The 27,593-nt window shown below is 42.0% G+C and overlaps 1 protein-coding gene across 1 annotated transcript in view; it reads left to right on the top strand.

Moving 5' to 3' along the window:
* The window catches only part of NUP205 (nucleoporin 205), a 1,281,456-nt gene that overhangs the window by 1,185,468 nt on the left and 68,395 nt on the right, over window positions 1–27,593 (top strand). The window contains exon 37 of the mRNA XM_030216143.1: window positions 23,618–23,741. Within this exon, the coding sequence (XP_030072003.1) occupies window positions 23,618–23,741 (124 nt within the window). The remainder of the gene's footprint in view (window positions 1–23,617; window positions 23,742–27,593) is intronic.

The following is a 27,593-nucleotide window of genomic DNA, read 5'->3' on the forward strand; positions in this document are numbered from 1 at the left end:
AGTAGCTTGGGAAAGGAGGATATGCATTTTGGGAGTTGTAGTAGCAGGCTGTCTATTGCAGGTGATTTAATTAATCATTAGCTGCTCCCCATCTGTAGAGGAGGGTGTGGCTCACTTTATACACAAAGCAAGCAATATATTAGCAAGCCTTTTGGCCGATGCAGAAAGTTACAGCGCGCCCTTAATAAGCAGTTTACTTGCTCAGTAATAGCCACTGTATGCTTAAGGGGCTTTTGCACTGCTGCGATAGACATGAGCACACAGCATATTAAAATGCAAGCTAACTAGATGATTAAGCTACCCAGCTGCATTGTGCGCTGATGTCTACCATGGGAGCTGAAGGCCAGAAACCTGAGAACATAATAGCCATACTGCATCAAACCAGTGGTCCATCTGTCCCAGTATCCTGCTTCCAAAAGTGGCCAGTGCAAGTCAGTAGTACCAGACAGAATCCCAAGATTCATGCTACTGATTCCAGATACAAGCATTGACTTTCCCAATGTCTATCTCAATAGCACACTATGGATTTTTCCTCCAGGAACTTGTCCAAACCTTTTTTAAACCCAGATACACTAACTGCTTATACCACATCTTCTGACAGTGAGTTCCAGAGCTTAACTATTCATTGTGTACATAAATACATAAGCATTGCCATGCTGGGACAGACCCAAGGGTCCATCGAGCCCAGCACCCTATCACCGACAGCGTCCAAAAGAACAAGCAATTTGTCCTGCCCATCCTAAAAATACTGCATTATTCCCTCGTCCATTCAATAACATTCTATGGCTTTTTCCTCCAGGAAGCCGTCCAACCCTTTTTTGAAGTCCACTAAGTTAACCGCCTTAACCACCTTTTCCGGCAGCGAATTCCAGAGTTTAACTACGCGTTGAGTGAAGAAAAGTTTCCTTCGTTTCATTTTAAATTTACCACACTGCAGCTTCATCACATGCCCCCTTGTCCTAGTATTTTTGGAAAGCGTAAACAGACGCTCCACATCGACCCATTCCATTCCACTCGTTATCTTATAGACCTCTATCATATCTCCCCTCAGCCGCCTTTTCTCCAAGCTGAAGAGCCCCAGCCTCTTCAGCCTATCCTGATAGGGAAGTCATCCCATCCCCTGAATCATCTTTGTCACCCTTCTCTGCACCTTTTCCAATTCCGCTATCTCTTTTTTGATGTGCGGCGACCAGAATTCAGCACAATACTCGAGGTGTGGTCGCACCATGGAGCGATACAATGGCAGAATAATATCCTTATTTTTGTTTTCAATCTCTTTCCTAACGATACCCAACATTCTATTTGCTTTCCTAGCCGCAGCAGCACATTGAGCAGAAGTTTTCAATGTATCGTCAATGATGACACCTAGATCCCTTTCTCGGTCAACCTTTCCTCAGCATATGATTTAGTTGATCATGATCTTCTGTTGTTAAGGTTGAGTGATTTGTGCTCTCCTGATTTAAGAGTTTTCTGACTACGCGAAGTTATAAGAGCTAAAAGAAATCACTAATGAAATTAATCAGAGCCTCCAAATCATGAACTCATGGGCAGGTGCATTTCAACTAAAACTTAATGCAGAAAAAACACAATGTCTTATCCTTTCATCACAATATAACACGAGCAAACCCACCTCTATAAACACACCAAATTATACCCTCCCCGTCTCTGATAGCCTGAAAATTCTTGGAGTTATAATCGACCAAAATCTCACACTTGAAAGCCATGTAAAGAATACAACAAAGAAGATGTCCCAATCAATGTGGAAACTCAAAAGAGTAAAACCTTTCTTCCCTAGAGAAATATTTCGCAGCCTGGTACAATCAATGGTGATAAGTCATCTAGACTACTGCAGTGCACTATATGCTGGATGTAAAGAACAAATCATCAAAAAGCTCCAAACAGCCCAAAACACTGCAGCCAGACTCATATTTGGTAAAACAAAATATGAAAGTGCCACACCCCTAAGAGAAAAACTACACTGGTTTCCACTTAAAGAACGTATTGCGTTCAAAGTCTGCACTCTAGTTCATAAAATCATTTACGGAGAGGTCCCAACCTACATGTCAGACCTCATAGACCTACCACCCAGGAACACTTATAGATCAGCACGTACATTCCTAAATCTCCATTTCCCCAACTGCAAAGGACTAAAGTACAAACTAATAAATGCATCCAGCTTCTCCTACATAAGCACGCAGTTATGGAATGCACTACCACTTAAGATGAAAAAAATGCACGACCTAACCAACTTTCGGAAATCACTGAAGACTTGTCTCTTCAACAAGGCATACTGCAATGACCCTCCATATGAACTTTAACGCTTTACTACTTTATTTTTACCTCTTCAACAAGGCATACTGTATTGACCCTCCATATGAACTTTGTAGATTTTTGGGGTTATCTATCACTCCCAATATAGTGGTAAAGCTACTGATATGTGAGAATGATAAAACAACTCCAAGGCTGCTCCATGTACTTTTTCCCTCGTTTAACCTGACTCCCTTATGCAACAGAGTTGTGCACTTAACTCTGAAGGATTACAAGCGATAATAATCCAATCAAAGGAAACCAGTAGATATGAGAGAGAGAGTAAATAGCTTTATTGGTACGCACCAAAATAGATCACAGGTCATTAATCATTTCTTATATCGAGAGATACAGCAAGTGATTCAATCAGGTCTCATCTGTACTGTAAACTCTGTTACATTGGTCAATCAATCATCTTATATGCTTATTTCTGTTCTATCTTTTTAATTATCAACTATTAGTCACTTATTGCAAATTATGTAGAAATCATTACTCAGGCCAAAATGAATTTGTACTTTTGGTCACCTGGCACATCTACCCACCAAAGTTTCGTTTAGCCCCCTGAATTTCTGTTTTACCCCAGCTACTCATCTCATCTGGCAAAATGCCAGAACCACAAATTTCTCTGTTCGCTCTGTTTTTCTCTGTCCACATTGGTATTTCAGCTGTTGATTTATCATTCTGTACACTTGCCAAGTTTCAGTAATGCTTAATCTGTTACAACACCTTATTGCACTTGGTTTCAGCAATACTGTGCAATCTGTTTTTCAGTTTGTTGGAGTCAGAGATGGTCTTATAATGTTTTCCAGGCCTAGGTGACAGTCATAAGCCTTCTTGACCTGTGTTTCACTAAAGACAAGTTGTAACCATACTTTACAGGTCCTCTTGCAATTTTTCATAGTCCTCTTGTGATTTAACAAGTTTGAATAGATTTGTCTCATCAGCAAAGTTTTTTTCATCCTATATAATAAAACGCACCTCCAACATTCTGAAGCTGACTGCATGGCAGAGGCATTCCTGCTCTCTGTATCCATCTCCTGAATTGACATCACATACTTCCGGGTTTGTCACAAGCAGAAGTGACCAACCACACGAGGTTTCTCAGCTTCAGAATGTTGGAGGTGCATTCTATTAAATAGGATTGGTCAGTTCCTTGAAGCACAGCCAGAGCTCAGCGTCCTGCACAGTAACACTCAGACACCAGAGAGAGGGAGGGAGGGGGGTCTGACACCAGGGGGGGGGAGGTATCTCTGTCACAAACACATTCTCTCTCTCACACACTTTCTCTCACAGTCAATGTCTTTCTCTCTCTCACTCTCACACACTCTCTCTCACACAATCTATGTCTCACACTGTATCACATTCACTCTTATGTGTCATACAGTCACTCACACACTCTCTTGGTCTCATACACTCAGTCTCACAGAGTCTGTGTCTCACACACTCTCACTCTCTCTCTTGCTCACACTATATTTGTGTGAAACACACTCTCTTCTCTCTCACACTGTGTCTCACATATGCACTTGCACACACTCATTCTCACACACACACTCTCTCTCTCTCTCACACAGACACACTCGCACCCAGACTCACTCTCTCTCACACACACACACACACACACTCGCACAGTCACTCTCACATACACTCTCTCAAACATACACACTCTGAGGAAAACCTTGCTAGCGCCTGTTTTTTTGTGTCAGAAACGGGCCTTTTTTACTAGTTTATTTATAATTTTAAATCATATGTCTCAAGTCCAATAACTTGCACAAGAAACAGAGGAAGTTTTCTCCAAAATAATAACTGGCCCATCAACTCTTATTCATACAACCAAAATGAAAAAACACAAAGATAAAGGAATTGGGTTCAAGAATTCCTAAAATAAAGTCTCATTATGGAATTCAAACCTTGTTCAAAACAAACTATATAACCAGAGTAGCTCCATCATTTACTTCTGAGAAGAAACTATCCAGTACAGCCAAGATATCATTCAGGTCATTTCCATCTGCTTGAGTTTGAGCCTGAGCCTTACATAGTAACTAATCTTCCAAGGGCTGAACCACTGCAGTATTCTTAAATGCAGTAGGTAAATTTGAACCTTGTTCATAGGGGGAATGTTTAAATTGTCTAAAAGAAACTTTTTAAACATATCCACAGGGGTCATACCCAATACTTTGGAGACGTTTATCACTCTCAAATTCCGCCTTCTACTGAAATTATCCAATTCAGTTTTTCTGTGGATACATTTCTGATCTTTAATAACTGTAGAAACAGCTCCTTTAAGATTGTTCGCTTCAAGCTGTGTTTGTAACATTTGTTCTGAGCATTCCTGATGCACGTTATCCAGATTGTGTCATTAGCAAATTTAATTACCTAAATAGTTATTCCTCTCTGTAGATCATTTATAAATATGTTAAAAAGCAGCAGTCCCAGCATAGGCCCCTGGGGGACCCCACTATCTACCTTTCTCCATTGAAAACACTATTTAACCTTTTCTGTTTTCTACCTTTTAACCAGTTCTTAATCCACAAAAGGACATTACCTCCTATCCCATGGTTTTCTAATTTTCTCAGAAATCATCCATGAGGTGTTTTGTCAAATACCTTTGAAAATCCAGATACACAGTATCGACTTACTCACCTTTATCCACAAGTTTATTCACCCCTTCAAAGAAATGTAGTAGATCGTGAGGCAAGATTTCCCTTCACTAAATCCATGTTGGCTTTGTCTCATTAATCCATGCCTTTGCAGATGCTCTGTAATTTTCTTCTTTATATTAGTCTCTACCATTTTGTTCAGAGCAGACATCAGGCCCACCAGTCTAATTTTCTGGGTCACCTCTGGAACACTTTAAAAAAAAATTGGCCACCCTCCAATCTTCTGGTGCCATGCTTGATTTTAAAGATAAATTACATATTACTAACAATAGCTCTGCAGATTCATTTTTCTGCTCCATCAGTACTCTAGGATGTATACCATCTGGTCCAGGCAGTTTGCTACTTTTCAATTTGTTAAATTGCCCCATTACATCTTCCAGGTTTACAGAGATTTGTTTCAGTTTCTTTGACTCATCAGCACTGAATACCATTTCTGGCACTGGTATCTCCCCAACATCTTCCTCGTTGAAGACCAAGGCAAAGAATTCAATTAGTCTTTCCGTTATGGCCTATTCTTCCCTGAGTGCCCTTTTACCCCTCAGTCATCTAGCAGTTCAAATGATTCTTTTACAGGCTTCTTGCTTGTAATATACCTACTAAAGTTTTTACTATGTGGCAATCTTTTTTTCAAAGTCTCTCTTTGCCTTCCTTATCAGTGCTTTATTTATTTATTTGTAACATTTCTACCTCGCGTTTTCCCACTTATTAGCAGGTTCAATGCGGCTTACATAGAAAATCAGGTTTACAAAGTAATATAGAAAGGATCTGGCTGTAATATAGTAGATAAAGAGGTGATCGTTTAGATGAAGGTAGGGGAGTGGGAGGAGGGTGTGTATTGGGATTAGCGTGTTGTTTAGTGTGGGAGAAAGTATATAGGGTAGGAATAGGGATGTACTTAGGATTACATCGCCCCTTTCTCCAACCCTATTCAATATCATGCTGTTTCCCCTTGCAACCGTTCTAGCAAACCTAGGCCTGAAACCATTTATCTACGCAGATGGCATAACCATCTCCATCCCCTTCCATTCCTCATTAGATGAAATCACAGATCTGATCGAAGCAAGCTTTTCCATCTTGGAACGTTGGGCTGAGGTATTTCGGTTTAAGTTAAACAAAGACAAAACTCAGTGTCTTGTGCTCTCATCCGTCCATGCCAGATTTTCCTCAAGCACCCTTGTCATTAAAGACCAGACCCTCCCCATTTCACAGAGCCTTAGACTTCTGGGTGTTGAGCTGGACCCTCACCTGCACCTGGATCTGCAAGTGCGAGCGGTCACCAAGCGGATGTTCTATGCAATGTGGAGGCTGCGGCGTGTTAGGTTTTGTCTCACCAGAGAGCTCTTCCGCACACTCGTCCACTGGCTGGTTCTGTCTCACCTGGACTACTGTAGTGGGATTTATGCAGGTTGCCGGGAGCACCTACTAAGGAAATTCCAGACTGCCCAGAATACTGCTGCAAGACTCATCTTGGGCGAATCGCGCATGTTTCCTGCGCAGCCCCTACGTTTCCGACTACACTGGCTACCTGTGAGAGAATGTATCACATTCAAGATCTGCACATTGACACACAAAATAATTTACGGATTAGCACCGGAATACATGATTCCTCTAATAGATCTCCCACCTAGAAATGCCATCACTACAGCCCGTACCTTTTTACAACTACATTACCCATCTTGCAGGGGTATTAAATACAAGCTTCTATTTGACTCTACTTTCCACTACTCCAGCCCGAAGACTTAAGAAGCTGCTGAAAACGTATCTTTTTGAAAAATTGTATCCCATTAGTAACTCTGCTGTTTAGCCTTCCTAATTGCTGCTAGCGTATTATCCTTTTCTACTGTACACTTCATGTGTTGTGTCTTTTAACTTTTTTAATTCAAGGAAGCCACATTGTGCCTGCATTTGTGGGAAAATGTGGGGTAGAAATGAACCATAAATAAATAAATTAATTAAATAGGGGAGCATATTCCAGGTTCAGTCTTCATAGTCTGATCTGGGTAGCGCAGATGGACTAATAGTTAAGTCGGGTCATTTGTGTAGGCTTGCTTGAAAAGGTAAGTTTTTAGTAGCTTCCAGAAAGGTAGATGGTCAGTGCATTTGATTGTCATTCTTTATGCTGTTTCCTATTGTTTTCAGTTGGATCCTTGTTCCATTTTCTGGAGGATTATCTTTTAGCTCTAATAGCTTCCTTCACCTCACTTTTTAACCATGCTGGCTGTCGTTTGGCCTTCCGTCCTCCTTTTTTTAATACATGGATTATATCTGATCTGGGTTTCCAGGATGGTATTTTTGAGTAACGTTCATGCCTTATGTAAATTTTTGACCTTTGTAGCTGCTCTTCTAAGTTTGTTTGTTTTTTTGACCATTCTCCTCATTTTATCATAGATGCGTATTTTCAAAGCACTTAGACTTGCAAAGCTCCTTAGCAACCTGTGGAACTTTGTATGTCTAAGTGCTTTAAAAATGAACCCCACAGTCTCCTTTTTGAACGTTAAATGCTAACGTATTGGATTTTCTGTGTGTACTTACTTCAGAGATTATATAAAATCTGATCCTGTTATGATAACAGTTATCAAGTGGCCCCAGAACCATTAACCTCCTGCACCAGATCATGCCCTAAGGACTACGTATAGAATTGTTCCTCCTCTTGTTGGTTAGTAAACCAGCTGCTCCGTAAAGCAGTTCTTGATTTCATCAAGGTATTTTACCTCCTTAGCATGCCCTGTTACATTAACCCAGTCAATATGGGGGTAACTGAAATCACTACAATTATCCGGAATCGGTAGAATAGAATTGAGCATTGTGCTCAATACCAACATCAGTTTTCGGATTTAAAATGCATTATATTGGAGCAATTGAGAGTGACAGAACGTAGAGGAGATATTAGACGGATATTAAGACAGAGAGAGCAGCGTTGGATATTTGAATTAAAGACTGTTATACCGGGAGGTTTAAATGTGGCGATTGAATGGAAGGCTTTTTTGTGATCGTCTCATTGGATGATGAAGATATTACGTCAGACGCTGAGTATATATACGTGCAAAGAGAAAAATGAAGCCGTCTGCCATTCTCTGTTCCAGGGTGTCTTGGAGACGGACGGAAATTAAAAATGCTTGGAGGAGAAAGAAAGAAAATATTCCCCTGAAGCAGCTAGGAAATAGCAAAACAGGGTTTCCCTGTAGGGATTTGAGGAATTTTGAGAATATACAGCATTGGGATCTGGATTGAATGGCGAGAACATCAGCATATTGAGCTAAGTACATTTTCCAAGCTTGGATAAGTGAATTGGGATTTGAGGAATTTTGAGAATATACAGCATTGGGATATGGATTGAATGGCGAGTACATCAGCATATTGAGCTAAGTACATTTTCCAAGCTTGGATAAGTGAATTGAGTCTCCTACAAGGTTTGTGGTGGCACATGACAGTGCTCCTTTGAAATTTTATGTGGAGTTTTTTTTGTGAAGATTGTAAACGGTGAAGATTGTAAACGGTTCTCTCATTATATCTAAGGTGTGTCCTTTAAAAACAAGGTGGAACCGATTATTCTGATGTCTTTTTTTCTCCACGTTTTTATGGTGTACCTGTCAGGGTGCCCTCAAACTTATTGTGTAAGAGGTAGAATTGTTCATGTATTATTGGTAACTGAAATCACCCATTATTGTGTTACCCAGGTTGTCAGCCTCCCTTATTTCTGATAACATTTCTGCATCTGTCTGTTCTTCCTGGCCAGACAGATGGTAGTACACTCCTATCACAATCTTTTTTCCCTTTACACATGGAATTTCTATCTATAGGAATTTCAAGATGTGTTTTGTGTCCTGTAGAACTTTTAGTCTAGTCAATTCAAGGCCCTCTTTTATGCTACCCCTCCACCAATTCAGTCCACCCTAACACTGTGATATAATTTGTACCCTGGTTATCTTCCTTCGACCAGGTCTCAGAAATACCTAACATATCTATCTTTTCTTTTAGTACAATATATTTTAACTCTCCCATCTTATTTCTTAGGCTTCTGGCATTTGCATACACACATTTTAAACAATGTTCGTTATTCTAACTTTGCTCAGCAATTGATAATGATAATTTGCAATCTTTAAAATCTATCTGCTCTGTGTTTAAAGACACCTGGTCTGCTATGTTCTTTATTGCAACCCTGCTATCGAGATGTTAATGTTATGCATTGCTTCTAGCCCGCACATACCTGATAAGTTCAATGTGGGTTATAGTATTTTATTTTTATTTTTTGTTTCATTTGTACCCTGCGCTTTCCCACTCATGGCAGGCTCAATGCGGCTTACATGGGGCAATGGAGGGTTAAGTGACTCCCAGAGTCACAAGGAGCTGCCTGTGCCTGAAGTGGGAATCGAACTCAGTTCCCCAGGACCAAAGTCCGCCACCCTAACCACTGACAAAGATAAATAAGAAATTACATAGTACACAATAATTAAATTCACTTGAGTCGAAAACTATTTTCAAATAATTAAGTTTTTGGAGTTTTTCGAAATATCAGATGGTTAGAATTTGTGCGAATTCCCAAGGGGAAAGAATTCCAAGGTATCACTGATTGATAGTAAAAGGAAGAACTAAATGTGGACCTATATTTCAATTGTTTAACAAATGGAAAATGCAAAAGCACTAAATTAGAAATACTGTAAAAGGAATCAATATGAAGTGCACAATATGAATAAGAGTACAAAGTTTAAACTGAGCTCTGGCCTTGACAGGGAGCCAGTGCAATTTCATCAAGAGCGGAATAGCAGATTTATGTCTAGAGGCAGAGAATATTAATCGAGTGGAATGGCAGACTCATGTCTAGAGGCAGAGAATATTAATCGAGTGAAACGGCAGATTCATGTCTAGAGGCAGAGAATATTAATCGAGTCGCTATATTCTGCAATCATACCAATCATGCTGCCTAGAATTACTCTCCTGCAAAATCAGTGATACTTCCCTCCTAGGAAACTTACTGCACAGTATGTTACTGCCCACCTGAAAAATGGAAAGAGGCAAAAGGAGACCGCTATGACATACTGATCAACCAGGGCCTGAAACCTGGCAGTCAGTTAATAGTTGGGGATATCAAAATTCTCATTAAGGATGCTGACACCTCAGTGTAGGATTTCACATATTGCTTAGATAGTATAGACGCAACTTCTTTTCAGAGTACATACCAGAAGGGTCATCAGCTAGATTTTGTTGCCAGGGTTACAGGCAACGAAGATTGGGTGTAACTAGAAGACAGAGGCTGGGCATCCAATATGGTCTGACCACCTTTTATCTCACTCTGAGGCTTATTTTCAAAGCACTTAGCCTCCCAAAGTTCCATAGAAACCTATGGAACTTAGCCTCCCAAAGTGCTTTGAAAATATGCCTCTCTGTCATTCACTGGCCAGTAGATAACAGTGAAAGAAAAATACATAACTACCACCAGTTACAGAAATTATCATGGATCCTTTTGGTGAAATTTAGAAGACAAATTGAATGAACTAGATTATCATGTTAGCATGGATCAATGGAATGACATTGAGGCGATGTTAGATGAAATAGCCCCAAAAAAAGAAGAAAAAGGTCAGAAAATAAGGGGAAGTCCGTTGGTTTAATGAAGTCTTGCTGAAGTTAAAAAAAAAAAAAAAAAAATCTTGCAGAAAATTGGAGAGAATCTGGAGAAAGACTCAGAGTACTTCGGATAGAGAAGAATGGAGAAAATCAATAAACATCTATAAATTTCAAATAAAGACAGCCAAACAAAACTATTTTTCGGAGTAGATAGGGAAAGGTAAAGCAGACATGAAGAAATTATATCAGATCCTAGATCAGCTAATTAAATCCGAGGAGATAGTAAGCCGCACGACCTCAATCTCCTCAGTAACAGCACTTGCACACTATTTTGAAAAGATTACAGATGTAAATTTAGCTATTACTATCTGCTAACACATTTGCTTATTTCCGATCTGACGAAGAAGGGCAACCTTCGAAAGCTAATCAAGAAATGTGTTAAGTTATGTCCAATAAAAAAGGTATCATCTTATTTACTTTTCCATGTTTTATTTTGTTTGATTTCTATTGATAGCTATTAAAGGAAAAACTATGGATCAGACAGACTATGAAGAAATTCTTGCTAGTGGGAATATGATAAGGATGAAAATGGCATACACAGCAGATAGGATGGAATTTCTGCCACTCTCAGAGGAAGAGTTCAGAAGAGCAGTGAAAAAATATTCCAAATCTCAATGTATGGTGGACAGCTGTTCAGTCTACTTACTAAAACACCCATCAGAAAGCTATGTAAAACTTGGAAAGAAATGGATAGACTCATTAAATAATGGCAACTCCATCCCAAAAGCCAGAAGAGAAACTTGGGAGATATTACCCACTACAGGCAGGTGGCCTTCATACCACTACATGTAAATATCCTTGAGAGAAAAGCAGGGATCTTCAGGGCTGGTTTGTTTGGTGGCTAAGGCTGCTTGTGTTTTAAAATGTTTCTTTCTCTTTAAAGCTTTTTTTTTTTTTTTTCAAAACTATCTGCCTCTATATCTCAACTAAAATAACCATAAAAAAACAAACAAAAAATGCTGTTCTTTCACTGCTGAGGGTCTTTCCTCAAGTCCTCTCTAAGCCTCTTTTATCTATTCTATACTTGCTAGTTTTAATTTGGGGGCTGGTAGTTTCTTTTAAAACTGTGTTCAAATTCTGTGCTGGTAAATTGCTTTTCTTTGTGCTGGAGTTGTTTTGAAGGTGCTGTGTTTTCTACCGAGTGAAGTAATCCTATTAACTTGCAGTAACAGAGTCTGACAGGCAGTGTAGGATCTATTCTAGTCATACTTTAATTTTTTACCACTTTATTTTTAACTCCGAATATGTTCGCTTTATATCTGATTGTTTAATCTACTATCTCACTTATGAACTTTATGTAATATCACTTGTGTATCTCACTCTGAATGGCGATCGCCATGACAGAACAATGTAAGCCACATTTTAGCCTGCAAATAGGTGGGAAAATTTGGGATACAAATGCAGCAAATAAATAAATAGTGTGAGGAGAGTTGATCGTATTTCTATGAGTTGGAAGTCAGGCTGTGGTGTCCCCCAGGGTTAAGCTTTGTCCCCTTCTTTGTTTAATGTTTTGCTTTATCCCTTGTGTAAGGTATTGGAACAATTAAAAATTCCATTTTACATATATGCAGATGAAATTACTTTATTTTTACCAGTTTCAAACGATTGGCTTCTCACCATGACCAGTTTTAGATATTCTGAGGCCCAGGGCAGGAATTAAGAAGGGAGCCCCTAATCTCCTCTCTTCCCTGCTCCCACCATTACTACCATACATCAAGCAACTTTAAATGACTTTTTCTTACACAAAATACAGACAGACCTTCACCAAATCCTGAAGAAGGGATCACAAATTAGAAATATGAACAACAAAATGGAACTGGGAACCCCAAAAAGTTAAACTCGGCAAGTACTGAAACACTGCAGAAATAAGTACATAAGCATCGCCATGCTGGGACAGACAAAGGGTCCACTGACAGCAGCCAAAAGAACAAGCAATTTGTCCCGCCCATCCTAGAAATACTATATTATTCCCTCGTCCATTCAATAGCATTCTATGGCTTTTTCCTCCAGGAAGCCGTCCAACCCTTTTTTGAAGTCTGCTAAGTTAACTGCCTTAACCACCTTTTCCGGCAGTGAATTCCAGAGTTTACGCGTTGAGTAAAGAAAAATTTCCTCCGATTTGTTTTAAATTTACCACACTGCAGCTTCATCGCATGCCCCCTTGTCCTAGTATTTTTGGAAAGCGTAAACAGACGCTCCACATCGACCCGTTCCATTCCACTCATTATCTTATAGACCTCTATCATATCTCCCCTCAGCCACCTTTTCTCCAAGCTGAAGAGCCCCAGCCTCTTCAGCCTATCCTGATAGGGAAGTCATCCCATCCCCTGTATCATCTTCATCGCCCTTCTCTGCACCTTTTCCAATTCCACTATGTCTTTTTTGAGGCGCGGCAACCAGAATTGAACACAGTGCTTGAGGTGCGGTCGCACCATGGAGCGATAAAACGGCAGAATAATATCCTTATTTTTGTTTTCAATCCCTTTCCTAATGATACCCAACATTCTATTTGCTTTCCTAGCCGCAGCAGCACATTGAGCAGAAGTTTTCAGTGTATCATCAATGCTGACACCTAGATCCCTTTCTTGGTCCGTGACTCCCAACACTGAACCTTGCATGACGTAGTTATAGTTTGGGTTCCTCTTTCCCACATGCATCACTTTGCACTTGTTCACATTAAACGTCATCTGCCATTTAGATGCCCAGTCCCCCAGTCTCGTAAGGTCCTCTTGTAGTTTTTCACAATCTTCCCGCGATTTGACTACTTTGAATAACTTTGTCATCGGCAAATTTCATTCCCTCACTAGTTACCCCCATCTCTAGGTCATTTATGAATATGTTAAAAAGCAGAGGTCCCTGCACCGATCCCTGAGGGACCCCACTAACTACCCTTCTCCATTGCGAATATCGACCTTTTAATCCTACTCTCGGTTTCCTATCTTTCAACCAGTTTTTAATCCACAGTAAGACACTACCTCCAATCCCACATCCCTCTGTAGTCTTTCATGAGGGACCTTATCAAACGCCTTCTGAAAATCTAGATGCACAATATCAACCGGCTCACCTTTGTCCACATGTTTGTTTACCCCTTCAAAGAAATGCAGCAAATTGGTGAGGCAAGACTTCCCTTCACTAAATCCATGTTGACTTTGTCCCATTAGTCCATGCTTTTGAATGTGCTCTGTAATTTGGTTCTTGATAGTAGTCTCTACGATTTTGCCCGGCACCGACATCAGACTCACCGGTCTATAATTTCCCGGGTCTCCTCTGGAACCTTTTTTAAATATCAGCGTTACATTGGCCACCCTCCAATCTTCCAGTACCACGCTCGATTTTAAGGATAAATTACAAATCATTAACAGTAGCTCTGCCAGCTCGTTTTTTAGTTCTATCAGTACCCTAGGGTGAATACCATCCGGTCCAGGAGATTTGCTACTCTGCAGAACTGCTCCATTACGTCTTCCAGATTTACAGGCATTTCAATAAGTTTTTCTGACTCTTCAGCTTCGAATACCCTGTCCGGCACCGGCAACCCACCCAAATCTTCCTCGGTGAAGACCGAAGCAAATAACTCATTTAGTTTTTCTGCTATTTCTTTGTCTTCCTTGATCGCCCCTTTTACACCCCGGTCATCCAGCGGGCCAACCGATTCTTTTGCTGGTTTCCTGCTTTTAATGTTGTAACCAGGTACCTCTAGTGCAGCCAAGGATAGAACAATCTCCTCCAGCCACAGGCTCCCAGTACAATCAAGAAATAAATGTCCACCAGCAACTTCAATCTTAAGGACTTTATTCCATGCAGGTTTCTAGTAGACCTGATACACAGTTCCAACAGCAGCATTCACCTTCAATCTTAAGCACATATAAGCCACCTGAAAGTGTGTGGCAAATAGTCCCCTTTAAGCAGTAGGCTATCAGCACATACCAGGATTCACTACAGGCTCACAGTCAGCTCCAGTCTGGGCTCTTTATCCAATGCACAATAAGCAGTAGTTCAGTTCCAAATAGAAGCAGCCCTTTCAGTTCATCATCACAGTTAAATCACAAAGCAGCAGTTTCTACCTTCTACTCTCTTTACCTCCAGGAGAGTTCAATACTTTAGGGACTCCTCATACCCAAGGGATTTCACCCCACATCAGCTTCACTGGTAAATTCAATACTTTAGGGACCTCCCTTACCCAAGGATTTTCAGCCTGCAAATAATTTTGGGACTTCCTCACACCCAAGTGATTTCAGTCTGCTTCAGTATTTTAGGGACCTTTCTTACCCAAGGATTTTCAGCCTGCAACTGCTTCTCTCCTCTGGGACTCCTTCCCACCTGCCTAAACAATCCCTGGCTTCTTCTCTCACAACCAATCATTCTCCTTCCATTAGCTTCCCCCACACCCATACCAGCTGAGTTAAGTATTAGACTAATGATGAGCTCCTGCACCCAGGGTTTCCTAACTCTCTTTCCCCCTAGTGGCAGCCAATCTACACATCCTGCCAGCTTATACCCCTCTCTTTCCCTATTGCAGCTAGGAGTCCCGTCCGGGTTCTTCATCTCACCCCCTGGCTCCTTGCTTGCAATGCCTTCTGACACTTGTATTTCAGACTGAAACTGCCTTAACCCAACTATCCTGGATGTGACTTTATCACAATGTATCTAAAAAAAAAATTTACTATCGGTTTTTGCCTCTAACGCTATCTTTCTTTCAAAATCCCTCTTTGCCTTTCTTATCAGCACTTTTCATCTGACTTGACATTCCTTATGCCGCTTCTTATTTTCCTCATTCAGTTCCTTCCATTTTCTGAAGGATTCCTTTTTAGCTCCAATAGCCTCCTTTACCTCACTTTTTAACCACGCCGGCTGTTGTTTGGTTTTCCACCCTCCTTTTCTGATATGTGGAATATGTTTGGCCTGGGCCTCCAGGACGGTGTTTTTGAACAGCATCCACACCTATTGTAGGTTTCTTACCCTCTCAGTTGCTCCTCTAAGTTTTTTTTTTTTTTACCGTTCTTCTCATTTTATCATAGCTTCCTTTTTTAAAGTTAAACGCTAACATATTTGACTTCCTATGTTTACCTTTTTGAAAGCAAATTTCAAAGGCGATCATGTTATGATCACTGTTGTCAAGCGGCCCCCAGACTGCTACCTCCCCTACCAGATCATGCGCTCCACAAATGACTAAGTCTAGAATTTTTCCTTCTCTTGCCAGTTGCTCCATAAAGCTGTCCTTTATTTCATCGAGGAAGTTTACCTCCCTAGTGTGCCCTGATGTTACATTAACACTCCCAGTTTGAAATAGATTCTAGCCTCGATAAGCAACCAGTATGTTTGTTTCACCCTTTCTACGCCTAGATTTGTATTTCCTTGCCCTTGGCTATCAGCAAGATAGCCTTCCTTTTGTCCCTTTTGCTCCGCTCTGTTGTGGCCTTGATGTGTGTGGGATTGAGCGTTATTCCCGTTTTCGAGTTTCTTTCATACTTTGCATGGCTTTCTCCTTGTCTCGTCTGAGTCACTATTAACTTCTGTGGTCCTCATGGGCTGCCCTGTGTTGGCTAGTGGATCTTCCTTTGCTGTAGCACCCATGTTTGCTTATGGGTCTCTGGAGGAGTGTTCCTGTTTTTCAAGGATTGCCATATCCCTACTTATGGACTGCTTTGTTACGTACCACTCATCTCTGGATTGATTTGTGGGAAGTAATGGAACAGAAAATTGTGTTTCTTACCTGATCTTTTTCTTTCCTTTAGTCCCAACAGATCAATCGAGAGGCCCGCCCTTGGATTCCTTTGCGACATGGGGTTGGATATAGGTGTCATCCCTTTGAAGTCTTGAGTTTCAGTTTGTTTGCAGGAGTCGATTTTGAAGGACGGATGATACAGGGGAAAGGCCGCTGGTTCTCCCCCTTTTTTTTGTGTTAGAGACAGGAGTTTTCTTCATGGGCTTATGATATCCTTGCTGCTTTGGTATCGAACATACTGAAAGAGAGGCTGCTACACAGTATCATTTATGGCAGAGCTCTGGCGTTCTCTCGATCTCCATCTGCTGGTAGGGGGACATAACCCACTCATCTGATCTGTTAGATCTAAAGTAAAGAAAATTATCAGATAAGAAACATAATTTTTCCTTAGGACAAAGACCAGTGACCATTTTAGCAGCTGCCCTCTAGACTGACTCCATCCTATGTCTATCTTTTTGAAGGTGCAGTCTCCAGAATTGTACACACTGTTCTAAATGAGTTCTCACCAGACTCTTATACAGGGGCATCACCATCTCCTTTTTCCTACTTGCCATTCCTCTCTGTATGCGCCCAAACATCCTTCTAGCTTTCACCATCGCCTTTTCTACCTGTTTTGCCACCTTAAGATCATCACATACGATCACACCCAAGTCCCACTCCTCTTTCATGCTCAAAAGTTCTTCACGCCCTCAAGTTTTTGCATCCCAAATGCATGACCCTGCATTTTTTAGTATTAAATCTTAAATGCCAAATTCCAGACCATTCCTCTAGTTGACTAATTCCACCATCAGGGGTGTCTACCCTATTGCAGATTTTGGTATCATCCACAAAGATGCAAACCTTACCAGACTGCCCTTCAGCAATATCACTTACAAAAATGTTAAGAACTGGCCCAATATTCTGTGCAATTCTGGTCACTGCTTCTCAAAAAATATATAGCCACATTAGAAAAGGTACAGAGAAGGGTGACAATTGATAAAGTGGTTGGAATGACTTCCCTATGAGAAAAAGCTAAAGAGGCTAGGGCTCTTCAGCTTGGAGAAGCGATGGCTGAGGTGAGATATGATAGAGGTCTGTAAAATACTGAGTGGAGTGGAATGGGTAGACATGAATTCGCTTGTTTACCCTTTCCAGAAGTACTATGACTAGCTTCTCTGATTTACACTGCTCCAGGGAATTTAATCAACTCCTAGCCTGAGCCCTACCTCTCTGACTCAGCCTATGACTTGTCAGGTTAGCACCACCTGCGATAAAGTGACTCCGTGAGGAAGTGTTCTTAGGGACACCTGCTGCTATACCACTCACTCCCTCACATACCCTCCCCCTCAGCATAACCCCCATAGGTTGAGTGCTTGTCACAACCAGGGTCACCACCCCAAACAGCCAAGGACCACCACCCCATAAGACCCCCTAGAATTGCTATGACCACCCCTGGACCACAACCAAAATGCCACCATGGAAATGCTGTGCCAGTTCTGCTCTTGAGGTTTACAGTATGCCAAGTAATTAGTTGCCTGAACAAGATCATTCTGGGATCCAGTTCTTGGTTCCTGGTGACCAATCTGAAGGCTACCACTAAGCCCTTCTGGACTTTGAGTTCTTCAGCTAATGGCCTCTTAAAGCTGTCCACTTTATGAACTAGCTCCCTCTGACTGGTCCTTGCTGGAGCCTGATAATCTGAAAATTCTGGGAGTTACTATTGACCGAAATCTTACACTTGAAAATCATGTGAAGAATACAACCAAGAAAATGTTCCACTCCATGTGGAAACTCAAAAGAGTAAAACCTTTCTTTCCAATAACCATCTTTCGGAACCTAGTACAGTCAATGGTATTAAGTCACCTGGACTATTGCAATGCACTTTACGCTGGCTGTAAAGAACAACTCATCAAGAAACTTCAAACAGCCCAGAACACCGCAGCCAGACTCATATTTGGTAAAACAAAAATATGAAAGTGCAAAACCCCTAAGAAAGAAACTACACTGGCTCCCTCGGAAAGAACGTTTCGCGTTCAAGATATGCACGATTGTTCATAAAATTATTTACGGAGATGCTCTGACCTACATGCTAGACCTCGTGGACCTACCACCCAGAAATGCTAAAAGATCTTCTCGCACCTTTCTCAACCTGCACTTCCCCAGCTGTAAGGGATTAAAATACAAATTAGCACATGCGACCAGTTTTTCTTACATAAGTACACAGCTGTGGAATACACTTCCAACCCACTTGAGAACGATCACCGAACTAAGTCATTTCCGCACATCTCTGAAAACTCATCTCTTTAACAGAGCCTACCACGAAAACCCATAACCAACTATTATGCAACATCTACTCACTTACTCAGAACGTATCTTTCTATAACTATCTAACCAAATCCTCCTGTTTACTTGATTTCTTTGTAACACCAATTGTATTCTCTACCCTGGGATGGCGATGCCATAACAGGTCTTTGTAAGCAACATTGAGCCTGCAAATAGGTGGGAAAATGTGGGATACAAGTGCAATAAATAAATAAAAAATAAATTAACTTATCAATTAACAGTTGCTTATCCTTCAGCATCATCTCAGCATCCTTAAGCTGGGCTTCTACAAAATGGGGCCATTCTGCCACAGATCAGTCAACTCCTTTAGCTCTTTTTCCACCCCCCTCCGGGATACCTCCATCTGGACCAGCTGGATTTGCTTCTGGGCCAACTGGTCTTGCAGCAAGTATCTGCATGCTGTCACTCAGCACTGACACTGTCTCCTGGTGTTCCTGCACTCTGAAAAATTCAGTGGTGATCTGATACTGTAATCCTGTTAACTTCCGGACTGGGGCAGCAGTGAATTCTCTTCCCACTGTTGACTATGCCCATGTTGGGCTATTATTTCTTTTTTTACAGTACTCCTCCTCCCAGACGCACATCTTCTGTATTTGATTCTGGGCTTCTAGTCTTTGGATTTGCTCTGTCAGCCAGCCAATATGGCCATTAAGTTCCTTGACTTCTTGTTCCTGCTTTGCCCGCTGTACACTCGGGGCATCTAGCTGTCTAACTTTCTCCGTAAATTGATAGGACATTTTTGCCCAATTCTTGCAGCTCCTGCTCTTGGCCCATCATCTCTTCCTTCTCATATATTAGACAATTTCTTCCTCGAGCAGTCGCTGGTGAGTTCCTTGTTAGCTGCTCATTTTCCCTGCGCAGTCCTTCTATAAGGAGACTTCAATCTCAGCATCCTCACGCCGCTGTTCAGCTGCCTAGATAAATTCCTTTGCCTCTCTCATTTCTGAACTAATTCTGCTTGTTTCTGCAGAATCTTACAAGAGGACTCCATTTGGGTTACCTGCTATTCTTTAAAGCACTTTTCCATACTGTAGTCTTCTGCTCCCGCTCCTGGGTTAGCAACAGGACCTCCTGGGTTTTGACCTTCTGCTGGGCTTTTATGTAGACATTCTGGTCCTTTGACCACCCCTTTCTTTCTATGGTTGCTCCTCACAATGCACCACTGCCTTCTCCCAGGACTATAGGTTCTTTAGGTTCGCTTGCAACTTCCTTGTTTCCATTTATTTTTGGGAGCTCCGCAGACAAATGCTTTAGCTCCTCAGTTTGTTGGTCAATGGTTCTCATTAACCCCTTTCCTTCTGCTTCCTTGACATCATGGAGGGACTGCAATCCCTTCTCATGTTCCACTTCCCTAACTTGCAGCAAGATTTCCTGAGCTTAAAACTGTATCTGAATTCCTGTGAGTTGACCATGTAGAGTTTTCTTCTCACAGTAAGCTCTTTGAGCAGGGATTGTCTCTCTTTGTTAAATTGTACAGCACTGCGTAACCCTAGTAACGCTCTAGAAATGTTAAGTAGTAGTAGTAGTAGGCCACATACATTGATAGTAGCCTGTTGTAGCTCCTATGTGAGGACTTCCACCCAGTGTTCTGTTTCTTCCAGCGCACTGCCCTGACCTTGAACTTGGTCCTGAACCTCTACCAGTGGATCTTGGCAGGTTTAGTACACAAGTACATAAGCACCGCCATACTGGGAAAAGACCAAGGGTCCATCAAGCCCAGCATCCTGTCTCCGACAGCGGCCAATTCAGGCTTCAACTTGTCAACATTGAACTTCATCTGCCACTTGGATGCCCAATCCCCCAGTCTCGCAAGGTCATCCTGTAATCTTTCACACTCCTCCTTTGACTTGACGACCCTGAATAACTTTGTGTCATCTGGGAATTTAATTACCTCACTAGTTACTCCCATCTCTAGGTCATTTATAAATATGTTAAAAAGCAGCGGTCCCAACACAGACCCCTGCGGGACCCCACTAACTACCCTTCTCCACTGAGAATACTGACCATTCAACCCTACTCTTTGCTTCCTATCTTTCAACCAGCTCTTAATCCATAGTAATACCGTATCTCCGATCCCATGACTATCCAGTTTCCTCAGGAGTCTTTCATGAGGCACTTTTTCAAACGCCTTTTGAAAATCCAGATACACCATATCCACCAGCTCCCCATTGTCCACATGTTTGTTCACCCCCTCAAAAAAATGCAGTAGATTGGTGAGACAAGACTTCCCTTCACTAAATCTGTGCTGACTTGTCTCATCAGCCCATGTTTTTGTACAGTAGTAGTGGCAGCCTCCCTCCGTAAAGATGTATTACAGGTTCATCCATACCTCGCGGTTTGGCTGATTTGTGACTCTTCCTATCAAGAGAGTCTGCAAGTTTTATCCAAGATAGCTACTCTTCTTCAGTCCTTAGGATTGGTATTCCATTTTACCAAGAGTCAGTTGTTTCCAGTACAAATCTTGGCATATCTGGGAGTGATATTCCACATAGGCTGATGGAAGACATTTCTTCCTGTTGTTCATCATCAAAAGATTGACACCCAAGTCAGGTTCTACTTTCCCTACCAGGTCCTGGGGTCTGGGAATACGTTCAAATTCTGGGCTCAATGGCCTCTATCTTGGGCGTTCCTCCATGGGCCAGATTCCACATGAGACCACTTCAGGGGTTCCTTCTTAGCTGTTAGTCTCCATCTGTCTTGGACCCTCCAAGGCAAACTCATCCTCAACTGGTGGATTCAGCGCAGCTTTCCTCTGACAATTCAGAAGTTTTCTCTCTCTCTCTCCACGGCTACCTGCAGCTCATATGTTGCTAGGGTGTTGCCTTAGCTGGCTGCAACAGATTTCAGATTCCTTCCAGAAGTCAGTACTGAATTACCAGATGTGGAGATGGAGCTACCAGATTTGGAAGATTCCTTGTATAGCTTGATTCAGGTGTCGACCAAGCAGATGTCTTTGGCCGTCACAGCCTGTTGTTTGCTGTGGTTGTGCCACTGGGCGGCAGATGCAGCTTCAACCAGTGGCTGGTTGAGCTCCATTTTTAAGGGCAAACTGTTGTTTGTTGAGGACTTAGCGAAGTTGGTGAAAGATCTGGGTGACTCAGACTCAGCATCTAACTGAGGACATTTCTAAGCATTCTTTCCGTTTGGTTCAAGTTCGCCCTCGTTTTAAAGACACCAGGTGCTATCATTCAGGACAGCCTACTTTTAATCAGAGATCCAGGTATCAGTCCAAGCAGGATTGTGGAACTCCAGACTTTGTCCTATCGAGATCCTCCAGATTTCTCCTGAAGGGGTGATGGGGCGCACACTCCCGCCTTTTCTTCGTAAGGTAGGTTCTCAATCATCTCAATCAATCTTTGTTTCTTCCCACTTCATTGACGTTTGTCATGTACTCCTACTGTATTTGGAAGTGACCAACAAGTTCCGTTGGTCATATCGTTCATTCATGCTTTGTTCGGAACTTTGGAAAAGTAATGTGACTTCCAAAACCACGCTAGCTTGCTGGGTCAAGGAGGCTATCGCATCTGCATGTTTATTATTGGGTAAACCACTTCTGGCTGGATTCCAGACGCCTTGTACCCAAGCTGGCATGACTTCCTGGGTGGAAGCCCTGTTCTCCCTGGAGGAAATATGGTCTTCCTTGCATACCTTCTCCAGACACTACCATTTGAATGTCTCTGCTCAGTCGGATGCATGTTTTGGAGTATATGTGCTGTCTGCAGGAGCTTCAGGTTCCTTCAAGTCTCTGGATTCATCTGTTGCTAACGCAAAAGAATGAAAAATTATTTCTTACCTGATAATTTTCTTTCCTTTAGTCACAGCAGATGAATCCAGAGGCCCACCCTGTTTTTCCAATGGTTCCTATCGGTTAGTTCTCTCTGTTAGAACTTGTTGCTGCATTTTTATATTTTAGATGGACTGTTGTAATCGGTTTACGTGTTTGCAGTTCTTGGATTATCACTTTTCCCTTTGTGGAAGTAGAAATGTTATAAATCTGTTTTCTTCTGCTTTGTCATGAGAAATACTGACTGAGCAAGGAGCATTTGATCCTATAAGACAGTGCAGTTTAGCGCTCTCCTCTCCACCTGCTGGTAGATGGTCATAACCCACATGTCTCTTGGATTCGTCTGCTGCGACTAAAGGAAAGAAAATTATCAGGTAAGAAATAATTTTTCAATATTCCTAACTTTGAGAGATTTGGTCCTAAATTGGCCTCTATGAACATTTTCCAGGGCTGAGTACCTAACTTTATACACAGAGTTTTTTTTATACTCCTAGATCATAAAAAGTGGGCAACAGGGGTGAATTTAAGATGGGGAGAAGAACTTAGGAGCTTAGCACTGATTTTCAGCACCAGGTTCATAAATCCAAACAAATAGATATGTGTAAATTGTAAGTGTGTAAGTTCAGATGAAGTTTCAGCTGAAAAATTGTGCGCCTAAATTTGACTGAAAACAATGCTCAACTTTAGGAGCCTAAGGTAGTTATTTTTGAAGTAGCTGAACATATAAATTTCAACCTTTAAATATCATGCCTTTTGTGTTTATAGATTGAAAACAAGGTCTGCTTTTTAACTGTAAAGTACTGAAGTTGGTTGTTTTTGACAGATAATGCCATAAACATGGTTGTATTGTAAAATAACCGATATTTGATTCCATGGTTTTATTCATACACTTAAAGAAAGGAGGGGCATGGCTCAGTTATGAACACAAATCTTAATTATATAGAAGTGTAGATTCTGTTACCAGAATTTTGTAGCATTGTTGTTTGTGCAGCATTGTTGAAGAAGTAATTTTGATGTTCACTGTAAGAATGGCAGCGCTATAGAAATGCTAATTAGTAGTAGTAGATGTGCTAAAAACACTGGTTGAGTCAACCATTTTAAGTTCCAGTGGTTTAAGATTTGAATCAACCAGACACCTGTTCACAAGGATTGCAAACACCCTTCAATATGTGATATATAATGTGTTTGTTTCTGTTATCACAGCTGTGCCAGTCATTGATGCCAGTCAGGGTAGATAAAATCTCTACTTCTCAGAAATACATCTTGGCAAGGAGACGTCTGGTGAAGCTAATCAACAATAGAGCAAAGCTGCTGTCCCTCTGTTCCTGTATCCTTTTCAATCTTGTAAAGCCAGGAAGATAGAGTTATTTCAAATAGCTTGTGGGAATTAGCATAGGAGCCAAGTTTTCACAATTATTGGGGTTGCTAAACCCTATGGAAATTACCTCTCTTTGGACATGATCAATGAGTTCAGTATTGGGGGTGCTCAAGCACCCACAGCACCACAGAGTTGGCTCCTATGTGTGGGGGGTAATATTATAAATCTTTTTCCACGTATATAGGGTTTTTGTGAAGCTGTGCCACCACAGACATGTATGGAATTTATGCACTTGGAAAATGTGCACCTACTTTTACATGATTTGTGTGTAAGTTTTTCCAAGTAGTATGGTTAGGCAGAGTGGATAGGGATTGCCATATCTGCACATATTTTATAACATGTGTCTGTGCATAGATTACACAAACGCATTTACACTTTGTTTAGAGTAAGAGCAGATTTGTGAGTGGGCATTTCAAATTGGGTTGGATCGGGAAGACTATTTGACATTTAGAGAAGCGTTAATTTCTTGACATTGACTTTTAGAGAATGCAGGCATGTGGAAAGTTCATAAACTATATCTTAACCCTTTAGTGCCCAATGTTCCCATCAATCTGTTCCCATATGGCTTATTTCAGGAACATTGGGCACTAAAGGGTTAATAAGACATGTAAATGCATGGTGTGTACCCATTATACAGGATAAATGTTTAAAAAAAAAAGAAGCAAGGTGGATATTTTTAACATACTGAGACTTTTGAGTGGGGTACATTCAGTGAGGCTATATTATATTATACTGGATTCTTATTCTATCAGACCTTGGAAAACTGCTGCATTAGGTCAGCAAGAAAATCCCTGATTTAGAAGGTTATATTTGAGGGCTGGAGTTGGAAAATAAATGTTGTCACTATGGAATGCATAGTGGTACTTGCACCTTCACATGGGTGTTGGTCACGTTGGCAATAGGAACAAATAGCATAAAGCCTAAATCCCGAATTTGCACTCTAAGAAATCACCAATCTCCACAGATAAGATTAACTGCATCACGGAAGTGGATCATGTGACTCTTAGGCAAGGCAGAGCTCAATAAAGTGACATAGTAAATGACAGCAAATAATGACCAAAATGGCCTGCCCTTGTCCATCAGCAGCAGACAAATCCAGAAACATGTGGGTTGTGTCCATCTACCAGCAGGTGGAGATAGAGAGCACTGAGCTGAATCGTGTGACATAGGACAGTATGCTCCCTGGTCAGCCAGTATTCTCTATCTTCAGCAGGTAGATGGGTGGTTCTCCACAAGCTTGTGGTCTGGTCAGCTGCTGAGCACCTGTTCTGGTTCTTCTGGTTCAATTTAGCCCAGGGGTAAAGGCTGTGTGGCAGTCTGTTAAGTACAGCTGGTTTTGGCAGGCCTCCCCTCCCCACCGGGGTGCTGTTCCTTGCTACCTTCCTCATAGAAATTTATTTTAAAAAAGAACACCACAGGAGGCTGTGCAGCTGTTGCTTTGGCAGCAGTCATACCAAGGAGGGACCCATGCCATATCACAGTGCTTTCTCAGTGAGGACTCTGAGTGCATTGTGGGGGGTGAGTACCACTTTAAAATTTTTTGTAAAAATCAGTTTTACTTTCTTTTGATGGTGGCAGATAGTCAAGTGCTGCTCCTGCTGTGGCAAATGGAGAGCAGAGTCTGGGATGTGCACTAAGTGCAGTTTGAAGCTGGAGGCAGCCGCGGGTGATGTGGAACCAAGGGCAGTTTTAATTTCCCATGCTGAAGATGTGACGTCGCGTTCCTCAGTGGTGCTTTCAGCAGCAGTTTCTCCCACAGCCATTTTGACTCACCGGGATGCTTCCCCCAGTGACAGCATCATGCAGCAGTCTTCTGTGGTTTAGAGTAGTCTTGTACCTTCTTCCTCCAGCGTGAATTTTGGGGGCTTTCCTGTTCCCAATTGGGATCTGCAGGTCAGTAGCCCTTCTCATCCGAGTTTATTTTATTTCTGCATCAAGCATACCTTTTAAAGTGGTCTCGGCCTATTGCCTCTCAGTCTGCTTCACTACTGGTGCAGGAGGAGAGTGTTCCCAAGAAGAGGAGAATGGGGGCATTTTCTGAAGGGGAAGGGGTTCTCCTCCTTCCCCTGACCCATCAGAAGGAGGTTTGTCTACAGCATTCCTGCCTCTGACCTTGTTGGAACCCTGGAAGAGAGAGAGATTGTTTCTGAGTAGGCAGCTGATCCTTCGGCGGTCCGCATGTTTCAAAGGGAGAAAGTGCCCACTTTTATCACTAGGGAGTTAGACTCTTAGCATTTCAATTCCTGAGGACCGGACTTCTGTGACCTCTAATCCAAAAATGGCTTGTACAAATTGACCCCCAAAATCTATCCCAATTCACGAGGCCATTCAGGAACTCATTACAGCACAATAGACTATGCTGGATGCCAGCTTAAAGATGGCGCAGGCTGTGTCACACATTTATCCTATCACATCAGATGAGCTGGAGAAGCTCTGATTGCCCAAAGGGGATGCCTTGATGGCAGCATCGACTAAGAAGACCAGCATTCTGTGGAAAGTGGAGTAAACTGGAATCTTCATTGAAGCTTTCTTTTGAGGTGGCAGCACTTTCCTTGCAGTCGGCATCCTGCAGTTCCTATACTGCCAAAGCCTGTCTTACCTGGGTGCAGCAGGCGGCAGACGGTTTAGCTGATTTGGATTCCCAGGAGTTTGTGGACTCCCCAAAATTGAGATGGGTCTGGCCTACCTGATGGATTCCTTGTATGACCTGGCCAGGGTTTAGTCTAAGCAAATGCCGTTAGCAGTTATGGCCAGGCACCTGTTGTGTCTTCACCACTAGGCTTCAGATGCAACATCTAAACAACGCTTGACACGGTTGCCCTTTAAAGGAAATCTCCGCTTTGGAGAGGACTTAGAAATGTTGGCGAAAGATTTAGGGAATCCAAGATGCAACGTCTGCCAGAGGACAGGCCCAAGAGTCCTTCCAGGGTTACTCAACCACGATTGAGGCTCAGGGAATCCAGGAGATATTGTCAGGGCGATCTACATTTCAGAAACCAACATATCAGCTGAAACAGTCCTTTTATCTTGATAAGTATCCCTCGGGACAATCTTCTCGAGCATCTCAGCTCGTCCATTCCTCACAGTAATGGGCAGCCAGTCCTCTTTCCACAGCTTCCAATAGGGAGAGGGCTGGCCTTTTTTTTTTTTTTACAAAAAGTGGACCAAGATTAGTTCAGACCAGTGGGTCTTAAACAATATTCAAGAAAGTTAAAAGCTACAGTTTAGATCGTAGATTCTTTCTTGGAGTCCCTGTCCAAAGTTGCAGCCAAAAGGGAGGCCATAGTCTCCATGCTCTGGGCTTTACAGGATCTGGGTGCAGTGGTGCCTGTGCCCTCGCTGGAGCGGGGTCAGGTCAGGCACTCCATTTGTTTTGTGGTTCCCAAGAAGGGCGATGCCTGACCTCAAACATGTCAACAAATTTCTGCAGGTCAAGCATTTCAGAATGGAAACTCTGCAGTCGTTTCCAAGGTCCGGGGGAATTTCTCCCCTCCCTGGATTTCAAGAATGCTTACCTACGTAACCCCATTTGGCCTCTGTATTTACTTTGCTTGCAGTTCTCGGACAGCATTTTCAGTTCAGGGCACTGCCCTTTGCGTTAGCAACAGCCCTAGAACCTTCTCCAAACTGATGGTGGTGGTGTAGGGCTACCTGAGATGCGAGGGCATCACGGTGCATCCCTCTGTGGACAATTGGCTGATCAGGGCATCCTCAGAGGACGAGAGCGTATCACCTCCATGATGATTTGTCTTTTGCAGTCTCTGGGATGGGTGATGAACTTTTATAAGAGTCATTTGGTGC

Source organism: Microcaecilia unicolor, chromosome 10, assembly GCF_901765095.1.
Source record: "Microcaecilia unicolor chromosome 10, aMicUni1.1, whole genome shotgun sequence".
NCBI classification, from domain to species: domain Eukaryota; kingdom Metazoa; phylum Chordata; class Amphibia; order Gymnophiona; family Siphonopidae; genus Microcaecilia; species Microcaecilia unicolor.